Raw genomic sequence first — 24,023 nt, forward strand, 5'->3', positions numbered from 1 at the left:
CAACGGCACCGGTGGTCCCCGGCGGCGAGAAGAGCCCACGATGACGACAATGGTGACGCTCGGTCTAGTTGGTGGCCCCCGGGAAGTTTAGGAAGAGGTATCCAAGGAGAGAGCTGGGGCCCCGATGATGATGCGTTCATGGAAGGTGACTGGTTGGTCTTCTAGGGGCCACTAGGCTGTTACTGATTGGTGGTCTTTAGGGCCCGGGGCCAATAATAAGCGGTGACTGGGAGTCCATTGAAAAGAACATTGGCTCCAAAAATATGTATGTGCGGATTGTGCGCGGAATGAATGTCGGCGTGTGTGAATGTGATAGAAACAAAACAAAATAAAAAAAAATGTGTGTACTCACTTTATAAATGCAAAAACGTTCATTTGGTTTCAGTAGAATGTAATTAATCTCTCCCGAGAATCAAGCAGCTCCTTTTGCTCAGAAATACATCCGAAATAAATCCAAAATGAATCTTTTTTTGTTGGTTCATTTAAAATCCTGTCACGCAGAACTTATCTTTCCACAAAAAGGGACTCGCGGGTCCTATACATCACATCACTGGCGCATATCCATACACCTACTTCATCTTATTAATAACGTGACAAAGAGGCTAACATTAACCATAACGTCTAAACAGTAGACCAATATACTTACTACAAATCCACAAAACTAGGCGAATCGCAAACAATAAGACATCCCGAAGACTGAGGGGTTTTAGAATCCACTATAAACTCTTCAACACTCACGACATGTTCTGCGATTATAGGCTAGTCGCTTGCTTTTCCCTTTATTTGTCCCACGCGTGGCGTGAATCTCCTGATGCGTCCGAACAACCTACTGCACCGAGGCGCCCGAAACGCACCGTGGGGGAACCGATCCGCCGTGTGTAAGTATTCCATTGACAGTCATTTGTCCGTAGAATGGTGCACCGAGCTGTACTGCCGCTGCTGCTGCTGCCTCACAGACTGTCATTGTGTGAACATTCCTTCTCGCCTCACACAGTGGACATTACATACACAGCATGGCTTGTTGACGGGGGTCCACTTGCACCCTCTAGCGGCGTGAAGTGTGAACTGCGTTGAAGAAGTGCTATACTGCCCTACAACAGTGGTTCTCAACCTTTTCAGGCCCTGGCTGGCCCCCAAAATAATCACATTTTAACTGGGGGACTCCACTCTGACGAGCACTAAAAGTTTGAGGCATTACATTTTGTATAACACGGTTCTATTGTGTAAATGGCAGATCTACATGCTCACAGTGTTGCGACTCTCGAGGCGTTGTGAGCATGTGGATCTGCTATTTTCACAATTTCTGCCTCTAATATTTGACAATTTGGACAATGTTTAATTTGTCATCTTAGAGGTATCAAAGGTATCAGAGGTATCCTTAAATTTTCACCTTAAAAATGTGCAGATAACCTCTTAACTTTATGGTGGTTTGTTTACTGTTGAGAGAGAAAACAATGTTGCACATTAAGTTAATCATCTCGGGACCCTCCAAAATAATTTTCACATACTGTACTTCACTTGACATCACAACATCATTTATATCACAATATGTAATATATAAATGGTTGCTACAGGAAACAGACTATTGTTCTAAAGGTCTGAGATTTCTTTTTTGCCAGCAAAGTGAACCTGCTCTTTTTGTTAACAGATTGTTTTGTTGCCTGATGTTATCCATGTAAAACTGGATTTCTTGGACATTAAAATGTCCAGTCAGACAGGATTGGTCATGCTTCACTTGATCACAGTAACCTATACTAGTTAGATGCCTTAAGGCGACATGCGACCTTGTCCTAAAGGGCGAGGTCGCGCCATGTCTTGGCCACCTGGCCAGTGATGTATATCGGACCAGTTACCCATAGGAGACCCCTGGTACCCATATATGGAGATCCATGTACTGTATATGGAGATATGCTGTGAGAGCCCAAACTGATCTTACATCATACTCTTTTATGCCCATACATGGAGATCCCTGTCTGTAGAACCAGCCACACAGATATCGGCTCTCTTGGCCATCTGTCTTGGCCATATATGGATCCAGATCTGTTAGTGTGGTATGCGACCGATGTGGCCTCCACATATGGGCATTCCAATATGAAGTACTGTTAGATATGGCATGGCATCAGGGAACTTCATACATGGGCATAAAAGGGATTCTGTTAGTGTGACATCACAGTGAAGCCAGAGCGTGATGTCAGAGCGGCAAACCCATAGACCTGTGATGGGGAACCACAGTGTCAGGCGTGACCTACAGACAGACAGAGATACTCGGACAAGATCTGCCGGTTTTCATAGTTGACTGTGACCTACGGTCGCAATAAGATGGAATTCATTTCCCATGGAATGGATTCCTCGTGACTCGCTCAGTACAACCACACTTGCAATTCCCCAGAATTGCAATCCTTCTAGTTATTCCATTCAGTTCCATCTTTATTTCAGACACAGGAAGGTCCATATCAGGCACGTGCACACATAGACAGGAGGCTTGAGCCCCTGCCCTTTAGGCTGCCTGTAAAAAGTGCCCTCTCCAGACCATGAATGCAGTTTTTACTATGGCGAAAGAAATGCAAATGCCTTCCTTTCCATGCCATACCTGAAGGCAGCATTCAAGAGAATTGCCTTGTCCAAACTCTCCTGAACTTGAATGCAACATCTCATGTTGAAATAATTCAACATGACTTCTCTCTGTGTAGAAATACATGCCGTTATACGTATTGACTTTGACGTATTATGCTTAGTTCAGTGTGGTTTCAAGCACCGAAAATAGCCGACCTCCAAGCTCACAACGTGTCGCGCTGCGACGCGTTGTGAGCTTGGAAGTCGGCTATTTTCGATATTTTCACCAAATGGCCCTTTTAGAAATGTCAGCCCCTGCCTCTCTAACATAATTAAAAACACAACACAGCTGTGTAATGTCAAGGGCCCCAGTTTGATATGCGCTGGCCTATATGTCACAGACCCCTTCCTCAATCCCCTTTTGCATATCTGGGACGTGGCCGGGTAGGACCCCAATTTACACTGTAAATCCTCCGAGTCCATTTGACTTTGAGACTGCACAAATGGAACCAAATGGACCCGGTCCATTTTGTACAGTCCCGGAAGTTACAGACGTAAGTATCCATTTACTGTAGTTAGTTACTAACTATCAATCATTATAGCTGCAGGGGGCCCCTGGAAACTTTCTCAGGGACCCCTGGGGAGGATGGGGAATGTTGGTCAACTAGTATTAAGTCAGTGAAAAAGTATTTTAGTGTCTGCTTATATTAGTGAATCATTTACTGTATCATGTGTGGGTTGTGTGGTCATGTGAAGGACTGCCGTTAACGCAGCAGGCCTCGCTGTGGTAGGCCTAGACCACATGCTACTGAGAATTAGTGGTTCAAAACATGTCAAAACATGCACGCACGCACACACGCGCACACACACAGACACACACACACACACACACACACACAATCACACACACACACACACACACACACACACACACACACACACACACACACACACACACACATACACACACACACACACAAGGGACTTGCAGATAATGTTAGAAAGGCAGGGACTGACATTTCTAAAAGGGCCTTTTGGTAAAAATATTGAAAATAGCAGACCTCCAAGCTCACTGTGACGCGTTGTTGTGAGCTTGGGGGTCTTCTATTTTCGGTACTTGACACCACACTAAACTAACCGTAATCAAGTGAATACTGGAGATTTCGGACACAGAGAGGGCAATTCCTTCAACATAAGATGCTGCATTCAAGTTCAGGAGAGTTTGGACAATGTGCTATTATGTCGCAGGGACTTCCAATCCAACCCTTGATGAGTGCCACTTAGCGGTGTAACCATATATAGTAACTGAATAGAAAAATCTGCAATTTGCAATGACCTACTATATCTTTTGCAAAAGCAAAATATCGTACCGTTTTGGCTTTGTATCGTATCGTTTTAAAAAGCGGTAATCGGTATCGAATCGTTTTGCAATGCAAATAATTGATTCTATGAAAACTAAGTATTTGTGCCTCGTACAGCCTATTTGGCAATTTTAAGAGGGAAAATGAAAAAGAGGGATCTAATTACTTTTCCATTCCATAAAGCTACTCTTGGTCTATCGATAAATGTGTGTAATCTCTGTGTTCATGTCAATGTGGGTTTGTCCATATGTGTTGAAATGTAATGTCCATGTATTTGGTAGATAATCACAGTGTTCACTTCCATAATAATAGATTTTTTACACGTTTTACACAGATTTCATTCATGTGCTAAATAGTTACTAAATCGATTTTAAATTATTGAATCGAATTGTATTGTATCGCCATGAATGAACCAATATCATCCATGTATCGTATCGTTATCCATGTATCTTGATGTGTATCGATTCGTATCGCTGTTAAAATGTATTGTTACACCCCTATAGTGCCACTTCTTCTCCTTCATGTATTGTGGAATACACACCAATAAGGGTGTCCTTCACATGAAAATGTTTGAGAACCACACTGCGTTATATGCTACACTGAAAGCCAGCCGGAATCGTTTAAATGTTTGGTTTTCAACTCCAACCTCCACGGGCAACCTTGCATGAGCTACTTTTCTATTCAGCCAGATATTTAATTATTCACCTGCTTCTAAATAAGCACCAGAGAAGGCAGCTGCAATGGAGGTCGGTGTGGGGGGTGGTCTCCAAGGGCCAGAACCACTGCCTTATGGAATTAATGAAGCCCCCCAGGACACACATGAAGAAAAATAACAGTCCTACAGAAAGAGATCCCACGGGTCTAACTGTGAAGTAAAGCAATGATTCAACAAGCTTTTTGAATTCAAGGACACCTGAATTCAAGGACAGTTTGATTAGGTCACGTATCATGTCAGTATCATGGTCAGTATCATGGTCAGTATCATGGTCAGTATCATGGTCAGTAGACAGTCGTATCATGGTCAGTATCATGGTCAGTATCATGTCAGTATCATGGTCAGTATCATGGTCAGTATCATGTCAGTATCATGGTCAGTATCATGTCAGTATCATGTCAGTATCATGGTCAGTATCATGGTCAGTATCATGGTCAGAATCATGGTCAGTATCATGTCAGTATCATGGTCAGTATCATGTCAGTATCATGTCAGTATCATGGTCAGTATCATGTCAGTATCATGGTCAGTATCATGTCAGTATCATGGTCAGTATCATGTCAGTATCATGGTCAGTATCATGTCAGTATCATGGTCAGTATCATGTCAGTATCATGGTCAGTATCATGTCAGTATCATGTCAGTATCATGGTCAGTATCATGTCAGTATCATGGTCAGTATCATGTCAGTATCATGTCAGTATCATGTCAGTGTCATGTCAGTATCATGGTCAGTATCATGTCAGTATCATGGTCAGTATCATGTCAGTATCATGGTCAGTATCATGGTCAGTATCATGGTCAGTATCATGTCAGTATCATGGTCAGTATCATGGTCAGTATCATGGTCAGTATCATGTCAGTATCATGGTCAGTATCATGGTCAGTAGACAGTCGTATCATGGTCAGTATCATGTCAGTATCATGGTCAGTATCATGTCAGTATCATGGTCAGTATCATGTCAGTATCATGGTCAGTATCATGTCAGTATCATGGTCAGTATCATGTCAGTATCATGGTCAGTATCATGGTCAGTAGACAGTCGTATCATGGTCAGTATCATGTCAGTATCGTGTCAGTATCATGTCAGTATCACGACAGTATCATCCATCCATCTTCAACCGCTTATCCGGAATCGGGTCGCAGGGGTAACCGTTCCAACAGGGATTTCCAACGTTCCCTCTCCTGAGCAACATTGTCCACTTCCCCCTTAGGGATCCACAGGCGTTCCCAGGCCAGTGTGGAGATGTAATCCCTCCACCTGGTCTTTGGTCTGCTAAACCCATGTCAGTGTCATGGTCAATTTGGTCAGTATCATTTCAGTGAATAAAAAGGGCAATGTCCGCACACGATATAATACTCTCCCGTATTTTCTTTTATTTCTCAAACAAAACAACGTTTCGCCCAGCAGGTTTTTGAAAAGTTTGTTCCTGGATCCAGCACTGTATACAAAGTTGTGGGGATGTGCATATTCTACTCCTCTGGTCCAGTATCATTTCAGTATCATGGTCAGTATCACAGGCAGTATCATGTCAATATGGCAGTATCATGGTCAGTATCATGGTCAGTATCATGGTCAGTATCATGGTCAGTATGTCACGGGGCTGTGACAGGGCCTGTAAAAAGAGATATCAGGCCCCTCAATGCACTATACCAAATGTTATGCCCATGTACATTCGAGGATGCTCTTTTATTGCATTGTCTGAAGGAAGCCAAACCAAAATAAGTTTTGATCTTACAGTAAGCCTCGGTACCTGTACAAAAGATGTAACAATAAAGTACAACCTTGAACCTTGCTGGACCTGTCATGGATCAGTCTATAGTCTGGTGTGTTAGTCCATTCCAACCTGTCATGGATCAGTCTATAATAGTCTAGTCCATTCCAACCTGTCATGGATCAGTCCATCTCAGTGATGGAATGATGTTGTCTCTAACCAGCAGAGGGCAGCAGACATGCATCTACAACTGGCGGTGAACCGACTTATGGTTTCTTCATGTTTTGCTACAAGTTTAAATAATTTAGCTTGGTAACTGCACGAATGTAATCTGTCAAGGACCCCCAAGATGATATATATTTGGCCACGGACCCTGATCTCAAAATATTTAGTTCCAGGGACCCCAGAAGCCAGATTTGATTTAGAAATGTTCGCTTAAAAAAATACATGCATTCAAAGATTTTCACACATTTTCACAACTTTTCAAAAATAGCAGATCTACAAGCTCGCAGCGCGGCACTCGGTGCCGCGCTGTGAACTTGTATATCTGCTATTTTTCAATAGATAAAGTTATTAGGGCCCCTCCACCTTGGGCCCCAGTAACTCAGTCCCACTTTCCTACCCCTTGTGACGCCCCATGCATGGAAGTAAAGCTTTGACACAGAACTGGTTGCATTTCTTGATTTATTCTATGTCCACAGTTTAAGTCATATAACATAATACATCTTGTGTATTCCAAATGTACTGTACCACACTACCATCACAGTGGCATTGTAATGTTTGGCATATTGCTTCACAAAAATCAAGACACTTTTTGCATACATTAAATGTTAGTAGAGAGACATTTTTTCTTTTTTTTTTTCTTTCGTCTTATTTTTTTTGTACACTTATCAACTGCTAAACATACAATAAATTAATAAATTAACACACAAGCAAATCTACAAATGCTTTACAGCAGTAGCAATAACAGTGGTTAAAAATAAAGCTAGCTCTACTAGCGCAGAGTGTCAGCTCAGTGAAGCAGGATTTCGTCTCTGTCGGGTGAAAACCTCACACGTGTCCAAAACTATTATTGGACACGTGTGTCCAGGGCACAACAAAAGAAACAGATCTGCAAGCTCAAAGTGCATCGCTTGCCTTTGCGATGCATTTCGAGCTTGCGGATCTCCTACTTTCGATGCTCTTGTGTGAAGCAAGTAGGGCCGCTAATTTACAAAAAAAATAAAAAACACCCAAAAAGTTAGAATATGTAGATCGGAGGTTTCTGCTCCACAACAACGATTTATACTTCGTCCTGCGACTCCGCTGCTCGCTGAAAATAGGTGATCTACTATCTCGCGTCCCGCCGCTCATGCGACGGGGCGTGAGCTCGTTACAGACCGGCTATTTACGGCGTGCGACGTCGTCGCGTGACGGAGTATACATTTAAGCGTGACAGTCCCCACAGCAGAGCCGAGTGGTGTAGGTAAAACCTTGGACCAAAGGGCTGTCAGAGATTTCTTTTGATCAATTCTGATATTTTTAAACTCTGACAAGTCTCGTGGGCTACTTCCCCCAAATCAGTGTTTGGAATATCCGCGCTCCATGCCCCTACTCCTCCATCAAATGTAGGGTAAAGTGCTTTACCCTAAAGCCACGGATGTTAACCGGCCATACATTACAGGCTCGTTGTGTTCTGTAATATTTAATCCGGCCTGTGCAGGAATGCCATTGTATTTCTTTGTTCCCGTCGAGTGTAATACCGGCTCTCACCTGCTGCGCCTCAACTTCCGGCAAAGACAGATAATACAGCTCAATGGCAAAGACGGGTTTAAAACACTTAATCTATGAAACAATACAGAATATTATGGAGCACGGGAATATTATGGATTATTTTGTGGAGAAGTGCGGGCGGGCATTACGGAACTCCAAACACCATTTGGGGAAGTGAGATAAACAAAAAATAAAAATAAAACGTCAGAATCTGATGAAAGAACAATCTCTTGGGCAGTCTTGGTCCAAAGGCTAGTGGTGTGCAGGTGTCTCTTGCTCAGTTTAGCTTGTGATTTATTTATTTAAACATTACTACAACTCACAAAAATCTACCACGACACGAACGTACACAGCTTCTTCCATCGACAATAAATTACAGTTCCTGTTTCGCTTTACATTTCAGAGAGTGACAAGAGAGAAACGTCTTTTCTTTGCCTTTTCTAACCACTTGAACCCCATATCGTTGAGCGGAGGAGTCCCTCGGGGGTCTATACTAGTGTCCTTTCTGTTTTCTGTTATTGTGGGGAAGATTTTCGCAGAAAAAATAGCCGATCGACAAGCTCACAATGCGTCGCAGCGCGATGCATTGTGAGCTTGTGGATCGGCTATTTTTCTACGGACGCTGGGGTTGAAGTGGTTAATCCACAATCCCCCCCTCTGCCTCCCTCCTTCTCCTCTTCTTCTTTGGTTGTGTCTCATGTCCTTATTCTGCTCTGTCCTGGTAGGCTTGTCACAATTATTACATAATCATCTAATCGCAATTATTTGAGGTAATCACAATTATTTTGCATAATCGTTTCTATGTTGAGAAATGTTAATATAGTTTCAAACACTTTCAAAAAGTAGTGGAAATAACAGATCTACAAGCTCACAATGCGTCACCTGAGCTTGTAGATCGGCTATTTCCACTGCTAATGTTCTTTTTTAAGTATAAAGTTGTCAAATATGTCAGTCATTTCTTTGTATATTGAGGTTACGTGTCATATCTGCCACGTGCATCTGCAAAGCCTACAAGCCAAACAGAAATGTAATTGTCAACGACAAATGCGCAATTAAATCACTAACCGCAATTATTTGAGTGACAATTAATCGTAATCGTGACAGTCCCTGGTCCTCCACCCACCCTCACTCCTAACAAGGGTTATTTATGTAAAGATCAAAAGGATATCTGCAGTATTATATGAGTTTATAGATACGGAGAGCAACATTGGAGAGCATGTCTTTTTGATTTGACATTTTGAGTAAAATGTGATCTACACACACGCACACGCGTACATACGTAATCTCAATTTGAAGTCCCACAAAAGATCTACATCAGTTTATTCCTTGCGACTTCAAAATGTAAATTTACATGCGTATGAATATTTTACGCAAGTGCCAATTTCAATCTACACATTTTGCAGATGGCATTTTTCGAGTGACCGAAACGTTGTTGCGTCTGAATTATCGGCAAGATCTCGAATTAGTACGGGCATTAAAAAAAACATGGACATTCCAAAGACTATTTTTGTGGACGTGGCCACAAAGACTGTAAGAGATCGGCAAAATGAATGCCAGAATGGATAAATAAGGACATCTTGTAGAGTCGGACGGTCCTCTCCTTCTTGACCGGACCTTGCTGTAGCGAGGCGGACAGAGGAGGCGGGACAGAGCAGAATGACGGACACGAGACGCAGCCAATGAGATCACAGTTCTTTGCTGGTAGGAAAGGAGGAAGGAAGGACCAGTGTTTTAAAACCTGTTTAGGCCTAGAATTATTGAATGCTTTAACTATTGAAAAATAGCAGATATACAAGCTCACAGCGCGGCACCGAGTGCCGCGCTGCGAGCTTGTATATCTGCTATTTTTGAAAAATCGTGAAAATGGGTGCACATTTTTCAATGTATATTTTTCAAAGCAAACTTTTGTAACTCAAATCTCTGCTTCTGGGGAGGTCCCTGGAACAACATATTTTGAGATCGGGAGTCCGCGGCCAAATAAATGTAATCTTGGGGGTCCTTGACATGAAAAAGTTTGAGAACCAGAGAGGAAGGATTTAGAAGTCGGGTCAAAGATATTCAAAGACGTTTTCAATAGCTAAAGCATTCAATAATGTTTAAAGTGGTTAAAATCTAACGCGACTGGCGCGTTCCAGGTATTTGGGGGTAAATTCACCTGCCAGACGTTTTTTTTTTTTTTTTAAAGCACTGATTTTTTTAGTTTTCTTTTTTCTTTTTCAAACAAAAATAATACACACCGCAACAAACGTATAGCTTAACTTTAGCTCGACAACAGCCGTCTTTGTTTTGTTTTTTTTGTTTTTTTAAATCGATAATCGTTGGCTTGCCCTTATCAGTAAAAAACATAACGGTAAAAAGAATACAAAAGCAGTAAAAATGGTACAAAAAGCATTTAAGATGTTGGATCTTAATTAAAACCGTTAATGATTCAACCTTGTTTTAGTACTGCATGGCCGAGTTGAGTCAGTGGTTCCAGACCAGAGACCACATAGTGAAATACTGGACTTCATTTTTGGACGACAAATAAAACAAAAAACAAAAAAAAAATCTAAATTATCGCGTCCTAAAATACAATATGGCTGTTTTTTTTACCCGTCGCAACTGACACAGTGAACAATAATCATATTTGTTTTGCGAGGAATACATACGTACTGTATGTGAGATTTTTAAAAACGAGGAATGAAAATATAAGGCAATTTTAAGAAGAAAGTTTAAGAAAATCCCACAGCATTCTTTTTTTTTTTTTTTTGATTTTGTTGGCAAATCTTTGTGGCAAAAGCTGCATTGTCCGGAAGAGCGCAATGTTATACTTCACTTGCAGTGCAGTGGTTCCCCAAACGTTGGAAGCTCAAGACGCCCAAAAAGAGATCTCTAAAACAGTGAACATTTCGGATCTACAAGCTCACGGCGGGGTAAGCTTCGAGATGCGCCATTTTTCACTATTTCTTAAATATATATATTTTTTTAAATGTATGGCATTTTCTTCCCTGTTGTTATTTATTTATCGACAAAAGCGAGATATTTAATCGGAAGTCGGAACCACCATAACAAGTGACGAGAGAAAAAGTATTTTCTTCGTCTTCTGCCCCCCAAAATGGATCCCAGACCCACTTGTTTTTGGGAACCACCGATGTAGTGCACTATTTCCTCTGTGTCAAACCCAGCGCCTCGATGTGCCTTGACAGTATTAAGAGGCCTCCAGCTACAGTATAGCCATCCACACGCTGGAGATAATATAGGTCATTCTATTAATATGCCCGTTGAAGTGGTCGTTCCAGCAGAAGTGGCTGTAGTGCATGGCATATTAAAACCCTCATCAATAAATCAATGAAAAAAAAGAAGAAAAAAAAAGAAGAAAAAAAAAACTTTGGTACGAATGGTAATTTTTCGGCAAATTCTGCAATACATAAATTCACCAGCCCCCAGAGAGAGAGAGAGAGAGAGAGAGAGAGAGAGAGAGAGAGAGAGAGAGAGAGAGAGAGAGAGAGAGAGAGAGAGACATCGATAAAAGAGCATTATTATCTGAATTCATTTGGATATTACACTTCCTACATATCGGGGGTGAATTACCTTCATTTCCTCCACAGTGAAATGCATCAGAGCTAAGCAACAATGAAAAACCTAAACGGACCACTGATGTCCAAATGAAGAGGAACAGCTTTCTTTCTTTCTTTCTTCTTCTTGTCCACCTGGTTCCCCTCGCACTGTCCACCTGGTTCCCCTCGCACTGTACATCTGGGAGTCTCTGTGTGTTTTTGTGACCTTCGTGGTGAATCATCTGGCCCCGCGATTCAAGGCGGGACGGCTTCTGAATATGTATTTCTTTTTGACATCGCACTCTTTCTTCCATTGTCATTTGAAGTTATCATTAGGGCAGGGGTCTTCAACGTTTTCAGGCCAAGGACCCCTTAGTCGAGAGAGAGAGATGAAGCAGGGACCCCCCCACAACCCATAGATTCCTTATAGTTTCATCGTTTGACGGCACAATCGTCTGTGTATTTTGGATTCATGTCAATTTGTGTTTCCAGATATTTAACCGCTTGTCATACCTAATACACTTGACCTTTCACTCAGTACTTAGTATGCTCTTTTCCCCCTTTACACCGAAGCTCTTTGCAGTGCGAGGCGTTGTGAGCTTGTAGATCTGCTATTTTTGGCTAAAGTTCTCAGAATAAGGACAAGTGGTTAATATAAAAAAAAGAAGAAAAAGGTTTCTATCACACAAAGATTTGGAGGACCCCCTGTAGTAGCTCTGAGGACCCCCCTAGGGGTCCCGGACCCCCTGTTGAAGACCCCTGCATTAGGGTGCTTCTGACATGGGTCTCTCGTATGTTTTCTTCTTTTCTTATGGCTGTTTTTCTTTTCCCCTCCCCTCTCCTATACCAGACATGCACTGCTAAGCTGAAACGATTGCCTGCAGCAGGAGAAAGAAAAAAAATAATCTCTTCACTGGTTCTGCAACTCTCAGCACAAAATGCGTTTTAGATTGGAAGTCACGACGTAGGGAGCCTTGCCTCTTGTTCCCAAATGAAAACTGTGTGTCTTGGCATTCCTGAGAACCCATGTAATAATCGTACTCGCTACGTGTTAGTATGGCTATCGACCGGTTACACTGTAATGTGGCGTTAGTTTTCTGTTTGTTTTGTTAATGGCAGCAATTTTCGCTAAATAACCTTGCAAGATGCACAAAAGCACCAGGCTGTTTTGCAAGAGGTGATCACAGCAGGGTCTTGTGGGGGAGGGGGGAGGACGTTGCGTTTTCTTTTTTGCAGAATACAGATTGCACAGTCGGGATAATATTTCTTTTTCGATATACAACAAACGTCAAGCTGTCAACGCAGTCTGGAGGAGCTTTGGCAGGATGCGTGGGTTGGTTGGGTTCCGTTGGGCCTGACGTTAGCGAGACGCCACAGAGACCACGTACTGTCACAGAGCAGAGAGGCCATTAGGATACAGTAGATTATGGCTTATATTTTGTCTTTTTTTTCATCCCCCGACGTCTGTCTGTCTGTCTGTAGTCCTTCACGACAACAACAAGTGTTCGTTACGCCAACAGTGACGGAGATCTGCGATATTGGACGTACATGGGTTAAGATCGGATGTGTCTGTGTGTGCGTGCACGTTTGTGAGTGTTTGTGTTTGTGTGTGTGTGTGTTTTTGTGTAATGTGAGCTTGTATTACTATGCATGTGAGGGGCAAATGTCCACAAAAGTATTGGTGACATACAAATTGTGAGGATCTTTTTCCTGGGCCTCATGTTTTTATGGTTAAAAATATGATATTTTACAGACTTACAAACAGGCAAAGATTCAGGCTACGGTAACGATTAGAATTAGACATTTTAGAAGTTAGATGTGATTGCCAATTTATTATCACGGTTAAGTTAGTAGCATGCCAGTGTCGTGGACTTGTGCACCTATAAAATGGCTGATAAGTGTTGTCAGCTCGGATTTTTCCGGCAAAATTAAGGGCCGATTCATACTGCACTTTTAGAGCCGAATTTATTTCTGTTACAATATGACAAGGTTCGGGGGTGGTGGGTACCGTCATTAAAGGAGTAGTTCACCCCCAAAATGACTTTGTTTCTATTGATTAGTCACGCCATGGAGAGTTCAATAATATTTTTTGGTTTTTGTCACATTCCTAAGACAAAAATGTGATAACAATAAATTTACCCCCATTGATTCCGGATGGGGACCCGTTTGGAAAAGGGTGCCCATCCGGAACCCTAACCCTTAATTCGGCTGTTCGGTGCCACTGAGAATTTGTGACTCTCACCAAAATATATTAAAAAAAACGAACCACTAAAAGTGGAGTATGAACCGGCAAGAAAGAAATTTGCATTCATAAATTCACCATCGTAAAATGTTGATGCCCTCAAAAGTAGAGTAATACAGTGTGTGTGTGTGTGTTTGTGTGTGTGCGCGCGCGTGTGCGTGCGTGCGTGCGTATACGTGTGCATGTGTGTGGGGACATCCGTGTCAGTGTCAGTGTCAGTGTCAGGACTTGACTCCCTTGGCGGGCTGCATGGGCTCGGTGGACTGCCTGACGTCGGTCCACTCCTGCATGGTGTTCTGGAGCGCCTGGGTCTTCTCCTTATCCACCTGCACATAGTCCACCTTCTCATCGGAAGTCACCGAGGACGTGGAGGGCTGGGGACAGACAACACAGTGTTGTTTTTGACGTCAAATTATGATTTAGTTTTAGTCACAGTCTTTTGAATAAAATGTCATTTAGTTTTAGTCATAATTTAGTCACCCGAAAAGTTTTAGTTTGAGTCTAATTTTAGTTGACTAAATAACATTTGGTTTTTAGGCGACTAAATCTACAGTTGATTTAGTCAACTGAAATGTATTTTGGCAGGCCTTGATGGCATCGTAATGACTGATTTTACACTTGGTTGTGAGCTGAAAATAGCAGATCTACAAGTGAGTTTGTAGATCTGCTATTTTCAGCACGCAACACCTGAGAGCAACCAAACATAAAATGACACTCTTCTCCATGAGTCCCTCCCTAACGTTTTAGTCTAGTTTTTATTTTGTTGACGAAATTGTCAATATAGTTAGTCTTATTCTTAGTCTAGTTTTAGTCATCACAGCTTAGTTTTTATTTAGTTTGCTCCAGGGAAAAAAACACAGTCGACAAACATTTCCGTCATAGTTTTAGTCAACGAAATCAACACTGCAGACAACACACTGTTATGATGGTCCAAATATGGGCCAAATATCAGAGCGAATTCCGGAGCACGGAAAAATAATAATAACCTACAGTAGCTCACGTTATGTCAATCACGTTTGAACACTGCCGTCCATTATTCTGTCCATATTATATATATTTCTCTCTCTCTCTCAGCTATAGGGGTCCTTGGCCTGAAAACCTTTTTTTTTTTTTTTTTTTTTTTTGCTGCGGATTTTGGATTTCCAAAACGCAACCATAAAACGCCGGGAGTGAGGGCTATTAGGGATGCAACAGTTAAGGCAAGGGTTCCCAACATTTTCAGTGCCGTGATGACCCGCCATAATAATCATATTTGAACTGGAGACCCAATCAGTTCATTGATATACCGGTAAATGTAAAGAAAAAATAGATAATATAAAAAGAAAATGTGATTACCGTAACCGAAAAAGTATTCTTCATATTAATAATAAAAAATTAAAAAAGCAAATAAAAAAAATGCAATAATCCTCATGTTCAGCAGGCATCGTCGTCATGCTGGCTTCATTCTTTTCCACGGACATACACAATAGACAAACACATAAAGAGCTAGCCCTAAATGACCATTACAGGTCTGGAACCGGCCCATTTGGTTCCATTTGTACACTCTCAGAGTTATGGGGGTCCTTGAAAATAACATGTTTGAGAACCACTGTGCTAGTGGACTCCTAATGTGCCATAGTGTCATTTACGGACACGTCTTATTGATGACCCCGGCTCATGTTCTGCATGTGTGTGCGTGACTACAGTCTAACGGCCGTTAGAGCACAATGGACACATTCCAAGGTCAAATTCTGATGACAATCAATATCCCCCCCCCCCCATGCAGAAACATGTGACGCATAATAAACATGTCTGGTCACTGCATTGATTGAAAACGCACTGTTGGGTCCAGCACATTTTTATCTAGTTTTAGTCACAAGTCTTTTGGAGGTCATTTAGTTTTGGTCATATTTTAGCCATGTGAAATGTTTTAGTTTTTAGTCGACTTAACCCATTTAGGCATAGAATTATTGAATGCTTTAACCAGTGAAAAATAGCAGATATACAAGCTCGCAGCGCGGTACTCGCTATTTTGAAAAATCGTGAAAATTAGAATTTTGACCCCATTCTATAAGTGTCTTTTGAATCCTTCTAAGGTTTTTTGAAAAACCCATGTTTCTATGTCAGCAATCTGGCCAGCCATCGTCAAAGAAAAGGTCCTTTTCACTTAAATGGAGCTCAGTTGGTCTGTTCTTGAGAGACTACTATTGAGGTTCTCAAACCTTTTCATGTGAAGGACCCCCAAAATGATATTTATTTGGCCAAGGACCCCCATTCAACATATTTAGTTCCAGGGACCACCCGGTAGCAAAATTTGAGTTACAAACGTTCGCTTTAAAAATACATATATTCAAAGATATGCACACATTTTTACGACTTTTTCAAAAATAGCAGATCTACAAGCACACATCGCGGCACTCGGTGCCGCGCTGTGAGCTTGTAGATCTGCTATTTTTCAATAGCTAAAGCATTCAATAATTCTAGGCCTAAATGGGTAATATACAGTCGATTTTGTCTAATTGAAGTCATATCTGGGGATAACCATCGCTCCACACCTACTTTGGGAACCAATGCTTTGCATGGCATAATATACAGAACATTATAGTAAATCAACGTGAATAAGGGGCACGGTGGTGCAGTGGTTAGCACTTCGCCTCACAGCCAGAAGGTCCTGGGTTTGATTCCCGCCGGGGGAAGCTGTGGGCGCTGGGGGCGTGTTCCTCCACCCGCGTCATCAGCACCCACACCCTAGGTGGGGTTGGCGATAGGGCCTTTCTGTGGTGAGTTTGCATGTTCTCCCCGTGTCTCCTTGGGCATAGGCCCTCACACAAAAACATGCAGTAGTCCTGGTTTCTATACTACCTCCCCCTTAGCCAGCCGGGTGCTCCCCAATGTCCCCTGGCGCGGCAGGGGGAGAGCAGAAACCAGGACTACAGGTTAGGTAGTCACCGGGTGAGAAAAATGGGTTGCAAAAATCGTGGGATAAAAAACATTTAAAAAAAAATAATCAACGTGAATAATATGATGAGTTGAGTTGTGTTCACCTTTCGGTGTGGACTGGGAGAGCCGGGCTGGAAGTCCAGGGCCAGGTAGTCCACGTTGCCACATTTCCTGGGAGCAGGACTGTTGGTGCCGCTCACCACCGGAGAGGTAGAAGCCGGGTTTTGCTAAAACCAGGCACAATTCAATTCAATCTTTATTTCAGACTCCAGGAAGATCCATATAACAGTTGCAATATAATAAAACAACAATACAACAATTCTGACATACAGTACAGACATGTGCGGTTCCACAGTCTAGATGAGAACCTGACAGAACTGCGTGTAGGGTCCCTTATAACAGTGATGATATTAAAGGGCAAGTTCACCTCTGGGACAACCAGATCTTATTTTATTGTTGTTTGGGACAAGATCAACACAATCCTGAGTAATTTTTTGTGTTCAATCTGTGTTTTGAGATATTTTAGTATTTCAGCATGAATGATGATGCATTTTGCATCATATGATGCAGCATGATGACTCAGAGGTTCCAGAGGTGAACTGGCCCTTTAACTGACTCAGATGTCCTACACATAAAACCTGTACATAAGGTTGTGTAGCACAGCAGAGCAGGTGGGTACCCCGAACACTGACAAACAACTGGCTTGCACTGGAGCTTCTCGGAGCTCTCAGCAGCAGTCTCATGCAGTCATTAGGTAGTTTAAGCAGACCGTTTCTACAACCGCGACGCGAGGCGGGACTACGGCTGCTATGACGTAATCGCTGTAGCGGTCAAAATCGTTAAGCAACAGCCTTTCGCGATGGGCTCCCACCCCTGTTACTGAACTCTTTGGTTCCCATGGCGACGTGACCACACAGCAGGCGTTGTAGACGCTACGTGGAAAGCTGGCCTCTGCCGTCGTAGGGACGGCTGCGACGACGGCAGGTTGATCTATCGAACGCGGATCATTTCTGGTTACCGTTGTCATCTGCTGTTGCCGTAGCGTTGCTTAACTCTTTTACTGCTTCGGACGTTCCCGTTCGCCCCAATTTTGACCCAAGCGCGCTGCCAATACGGCTCGTTATTTTTACCTTGTTTGATGACTGTAAGCTGATAACTGGTCGCGCCGCCGTGTACAGTAAAAACATCTCCCGTAACGTTGCTCTCAAAAATCCACCGCCCGTAAACAATAATGGAGTCCCAAATCACTTCCTGGCTGTTTTCTGTGGATCTGATCTAGAAATGCATTTCTGTGCTCTGAATGGATGGCAAGCAGAGCGGCCCAATTCACATTCATTCTTTGCATAAGGCTGCCCTCTGCCGCCAGCTTGGCTAAAGTACAAATATAATACATCCAATGAAAAAAGAAATGTTTAGAAATAATTAATAGATCATTTTCTATAACATCGCAAAGGTAAGCTGCTTTTTGCTGGCACCAGCCCCAATAAATACATAATAAATCTGGCAGTAGAACTGTTAAAGTCGCTATTATAGGCAACTGTGAGACCTCTGATGCTGCCTTGTCTGTAGCGACACCAAAGGTGGGCAGTATACAGTGGTGTACAAAAGGATCTAAAGAGACGGTTTCATTACAAATGACAATTTAGGCATTTTAGCAGACGCGCTCAACTAGGGCTGGGTATTACCTACAACCTCACGATCAATACGTATAACGATACAGAAGCCACGCTACGATACGTATTGCGATACTGTGATCTACTTTGATATGCGATAAAAGTAGCAGATCCACTTGGCGCTGCGTTTAGAGCTTTTAGATCTGCTACTTTTGGACTCACCATAGCCACATAATTCTCCTCGCTGTCTGCAGAGTCGGTGCTGGTGATGCTTTGCGTGGAGATGGGCCGACAGTGCTGCGACGACATGGAGTTCATAGCAGGCCTGGAGAGGAGCAGAACAAGCAAGGGGGAAGGAGGGACCATCAACAGCGGTAGAAGAAGACATACACTACTCCAATTCTATGGTAGCACTTCATCATAACTATACACTAGTTAAAGGGCCACTTCACCTCTGGGACAACCTGATCTTATTTTATTGTTGTTTGGGACATGATCAACACAATCCTGAGTTCAATCTGTTTTTTGAGATATTTTAGTATTTCAGCATGTACTAGTGATGCGTTTCGCATCATATGATGCAAAACGCATCACTAGTCAGGCTGAAATACTAAAATATCTAAAAACACAGATTAAAGTTCAAGTCAAGTTATCCTCGACAAAAAAAAAAAAAAAAAGCAGGACCCTTAGCCAATCAGGTGACAGGTGCAGCCAAAGGGTAGATCTTTATGCCCATACGTAAGATCTCTAGATTTCTTTTTTTTGACCGGTGGTAAACCGCTCCACTGAGTGGCTGTGAGTGTGTCTGTAGCCACTTTTCCTCAGCGTTTTGCCATAGCAATGTGTTTTCCTCAGCGTTTTGCCATAGCAATGTGTTTTCCTCAGCGTTTTGCCATAGCAATGTGTTTTCCTCAGCGTTTTGCCATAGCAATGTGTTTTCCTCAGCGTTTTGCCATAGCAATGTGTGTGTGTGTATGTAGCCTGTATTACATCACCAATTACATCCTAGACCTATATCCTAGTCTGAAGACGTTATGCAAGCACGACCACCGCTCACTTCACATTGGGTGTGATTTCTTTTACTTGTTTAATGAAGTCGACTGAGTCGAATTGTCGACTTTTTGGTTAATGCCCTATGACCTACACAGAGGGACCACTAGGGGGACTCACATGGGTCTGGTCCTATGAGCTACAGTACACAGAGGGACCACTAGGGGGACTCACATGGGTCTGGTCCTATGAGCTACAGTACACAGAGAGACCACTAGGGGGACTCACATGGGTCTGGTCCTATGAGCTACAGTACACAGAGGGACCACTAGGGGGACTCACATGGGTCTGGTCCTATGAGCTACAGTACACAGAGGGACCACTAGGGGGACTCACATGGGTCTGGTCCTATGAGCTACAGTACACAGAGGGACCACTAGGGGGACTCACATGGGTCTAGTCCTATGAGCTAAAGTACACTGAGGGACCACTAGGGGGACTCACATGGGTCTAGTCCTATGAGCTACAGTACACAGAGGGACCACTAGGGGGACTCACATGGGTCTGGTCCTATGAGCTACAGTACACTGAGGGACCACTAGGGGGACTCACATGGGTCTAGTCCTATGAGCTACAGTACACAGAGGGACCACTAGGGGGACTCACATGGGTCTGGTCCAGGACATGGTGACAGGGCTCTTGAACGGCAGCTCGTCAATGATGCCGTTGTTCCTCAAGTCCAGAGGTGTTGGCTTTGCTGTGGGGGAAAAAACACACAACACACTGCAGTGTCAATACAATACTACAGTAGGCATTGTCCTCTCTCTGAGACACACACACGTACGCACGCACGCACGCACGCACGCGCACACGCACACGCACACACACACACACACACACACACACACACACACACACACACACTATTGTTAATTATTTAACACTTTGGCTATAGCCGATATACAAGTTTGGCGTGCCGCTCTATGCTTGTAGATCTCTGAACTTTCCTGACTATTCCTTAGACTTAGCCATGTTTCTAACTGCTCTAATCACAGTCAACCAGTCAACAAACTTCTAGTCAGGCCAGATTACAGATCTTTTGAAAGTGAAAGTTGCATTGAAAGTGGCATTTAGCATTGAATAAAAATAAAAAATAGATATATACACTACAAATATTACTTTTGTTGAGCTATTTACATTGTTTTTGTATGACTTCTTTATTTCATTCAGCTATCGATTCAGTTGACAGTTTGTGAATTTATCCAATAAACCAGATTTGCAGAGGGGTGTTGAATCTGCCTCAGGTCTTAATGGGTCAAAATCGCGACATGCCCCGCCCCCGGGCCCATACAGAGAGCATTACTCACACTTCCTGTTGGGTTTGAGGTTGCGGTTGATGGGCGGCGGGGTGACGTCGCTGAGGCGGGCGGGCCGGTGGCACATGGAGGCCGTGCTGCCCTTGCGGGCCGGCAGCGTGGCCGAGAAGCCCGGGAAGTCGAAGTGGTGCGGCCCGGGCGACATGGGGATGTACAGGTTCTTGGGGCTGTCGGCCTGCAGGGCGGCGCTGTTGAGCGGAGACGAGCCGGGGTTCATGGGCACGTAGTTGTCCTCCGAGTTGCCGCTGTCCGACCGCGTCAGAGGGGCCTTGGTCCTCTGTGGGAGGGGAGGGGAGACAAGAGCAGGGTCAAGGTCAAGTTTATTATGTCCCAAACTGGGCAATTCATGGTACAGGAGATGATAAAAAACCCTAAAAACACAAGAAGTGAACACACATAAAAAAGAACATGGACAAAGACTAGGGCATTCACGAATAGTGATTTTTAGTATTCGAATTATTCGACCTCAAAGTATTCGAATAGTCGAATATTCGACAGGACTGGCCAAACTGTCAAATATTATGTAAGTAAGAGGCGAACATTGTGAAAATAGCAGATCTACATGCTCACAACGCCTCGCGTTGCGAGGCGTTGTGAGCATGTAGATCTGCTATTTTCACAAAATGTATCTGCGGAACCGAGTCACATTAAATGTAATGCCTACAATTCCAAGTGCTTGTCAGGGTGGGTCTCCAGTTCAAATATGTTTATTTTGGGGGTCACGGCCTAAAAAGGTTTGAGAACCCCTGGTATAGAGCATTAACAAAAATCCACCAGGGGCATTGACAACTCATTCTTATGACTTCCTATCTAGCCAAGCTTTATAAACTATATATTTTTTAAAGAGAAAACAATAAAAAAATAAAAAAGCGAATATTCGACTTTGGTGAACAACGTCGAATAGTGACTTTGATATTCAAATATTCGAATATTTGGTGAATGCCCTAACATAGACATGGACACAAGATCCAGATAATAACATTACAAGTAGCCTATAAGTTCTTCAATACCTGTCAAATTTTATGTATTTTTTGTCGACAAAATCAACTACATATTTAGTCGACTGAATTCAAAATATGATTAAAACTGAAATGTTATTCAACTAAATCAAGACCTGCTGTTAAAATGAAATGAACAGTGCTGCTACTGACCAGGTAGGAGCTGAAGCCATCGTTGACAGACTCCACAGACTGCCCTGCGTTGTTGAAATAGATGGGACGGTGGTGGCTGTTGGTCTCAAAGGACGAGCCTGGATGCAAAACACATGGGACACAATTCAATCAGTCAATCAATCAATATAGCCGTCAATACAAAAAAGGAAGAACGTCTCAAAGTGCAGTAAGTGATTTATTTTGTATTCAGAATTGCATATTTCTAGTTCAACATTAATGTTGTATCATCCTTAAAATCTCATAGAGTTTTGCCTTCGTGGCCAATCAGGCAGAAGGAGCAAGTGCATTCTCCGGCAGCAGTAACTACCGACAACAGCCGCGGCAGGCAACGCCACACGGACCGGCAGAGGACCGGCAGCCACCGACAACAGGCAACGCCGCACGAACCGGTCTTACTAACTTACTAACCCCGTCCTCTGTAGGCTCCGTGCCCGTCCATGGGACAGGAAGTGACCTCTGTCTATCCCAGCTACACCACTGCTACAGAGAAGAGACCCTGCATTGTGTGAGAGGAGCTTTATCTCTCTCTCTCTCTCTCTCTCTCTCTCTCTCTCTCTCTCTCTCTCTCTCTCTCCCTCCTTTCCTCTTTCCCTCACTGCGTATCGGCTGGGAACGAGGCATTCTGGAAGCGAGGTCCGCGTGGCTTGAATTTCATTAGCGGGGCGATCGAGGCGGGCAGGCAGCAACAACACACTGAGCCCTCTCTTTGTCCCTGTGTGCTGCACTGATGGACCTCACATCAGTAGAGAGAGAGAGAGGGAGAGAGGGAGAGAGGGAGAGAAGGAGAGAGGGAGAGAGGGAGAGAAAGAGCAGACAGACACAGAGAGAGAGAGAGAGAGACGGAGAGAGAGAGATATTTGCAGTTTCCGCTGCAAACCTGTCGATCAACGCTCAGTGTCACAGCTTGAACTAGAAATGCACTCTGTCGAGGTGCCAAATTGCGTCTTGCGCACAAGTAGGCCATGTATACTTGTGTGCCAGCAGAGTGACATGAGGTGCGCTCACCACTGGCATCACCAGGAATGCTGATCCCTCATTGGCTGTTAATGATGACTTTGCCAGAAATGCTGGTCCCTGATTGGGCTATGGGCTTAAACACACACAGCTACCTTCCTACTAGAGGTCTTCGGACCTGCCCGAGATCCGAAATTACCCGCGATCCGACCCGCCCCGAGCCGGGTAACAAGGCCATTTCCGAGCATTTACCGCGGGGCGGGCCGGGGCCGGGGCCGTATGCCCCGGTTCCCGGGTATCTGATAGTGAAGTCGCCGGTTCCTGTTACCCGAGTGGAGCAGAGTCAGGCCGAGATTGAATGAAACAACTGCACCAAATAGATAACGCCACACGATGGCACTAAAGATGCAGCATGTAATCTGATGCATTGGTTGTGAAGTTTAGAACTCACTCAGTCACAACAACACTGTATCAGTTGGATTGTTATTATTATCAAAGATTGTTGATATTAACGTAACGTTTTGGTTAATGGTTTACAATGGAGTTGTCATTGCGTGTTGTCATGCAGAGCAAAATGGACACTCAAAGCAGAAAGATTATAATGAACAACACATGCGACAGAAAACGATAGCATTAGCATTGGCTAGCCAAAGAAGAAGGAATAAAAACATGGATTTATTTGTATTTACAAACTGTCATTGACTTACTGGTCTGGGAAAAGATCATTTTTTGATGAGAGGCACAGCGCCTCAGCGCTGATCCAGCTGCAACCATGACGACGTTAGGTAAGAAAGACGTCTCATACAACTCTAATATAATAACGTTGGCATTCTTTCATTTCGGGGCCACAGGTTCGGGTCTCGGATCTCTCGTTCTGCTCGGGTATCGGATCTAATTTTTCTAATAACAGGCGGGGCCGTTCGGATCGGATCCATCATGTCTCGGGGCTGCTCGGGTAACGGTTCTCAAATTCCAAATGATAGACGGGGCCATATGGGTCCGGGTCCATTTCCCCCGGGTCCTTTTGGGTTCGGGTAGTTGAAATTGGACCCGTGAAGACCTCCACTTCCTACCTACCTACGTACATACAGTACGCAGCCAAACGCAGTACTTGCAAGCTCTGC

At 43.5% G+C, this 24,023-nt stretch overlaps 1 protein-coding gene across 1 annotated transcript in view; it reads right to left on the reverse strand.

Annotated features, from left to right (window-relative positions):
• Positions 1–14,096: 14,096 nt before the first annotated feature.
• The window catches only part of gab2 (GRB2-associated binding protein 2), a gene marked incomplete at both ends in the record, with an annotated part of 124,363 nt that continues 114,436 nt past the window's right edge, over positions 14,097–24,023 (reverse strand). The window contains 6 exons of the mRNA XM_080731252.1: positions 14,097–14,249; positions 16,899–17,021; positions 18,630–18,732; positions 20,064–20,154; positions 20,765–21,050; positions 21,925–22,022. Coding sequence (XP_080587378.1) covers positions 14,097–14,249; positions 16,899–17,021; positions 18,630–18,732; positions 20,064–20,154; positions 20,765–21,050; positions 21,925–22,022 — 854 coding nt within the window. The remainder of the gene's footprint in view (positions 14,250–16,898; positions 17,022–18,629; positions 18,733–20,063; positions 20,155–20,764; positions 21,051–21,924; positions 22,023–24,023) is intronic.

The sequence above is a fragment of the Nannobrachium achirus genome (assembly GCF_963921795.1).
Source record: "Nannobrachium achirus genome assembly, chromosome: 8".
Classification (NCBI taxonomy): Eukaryota; Metazoa; Chordata; class Actinopteri; order Myctophiformes; family Myctophidae; genus Nannobrachium; species Nannobrachium achirus.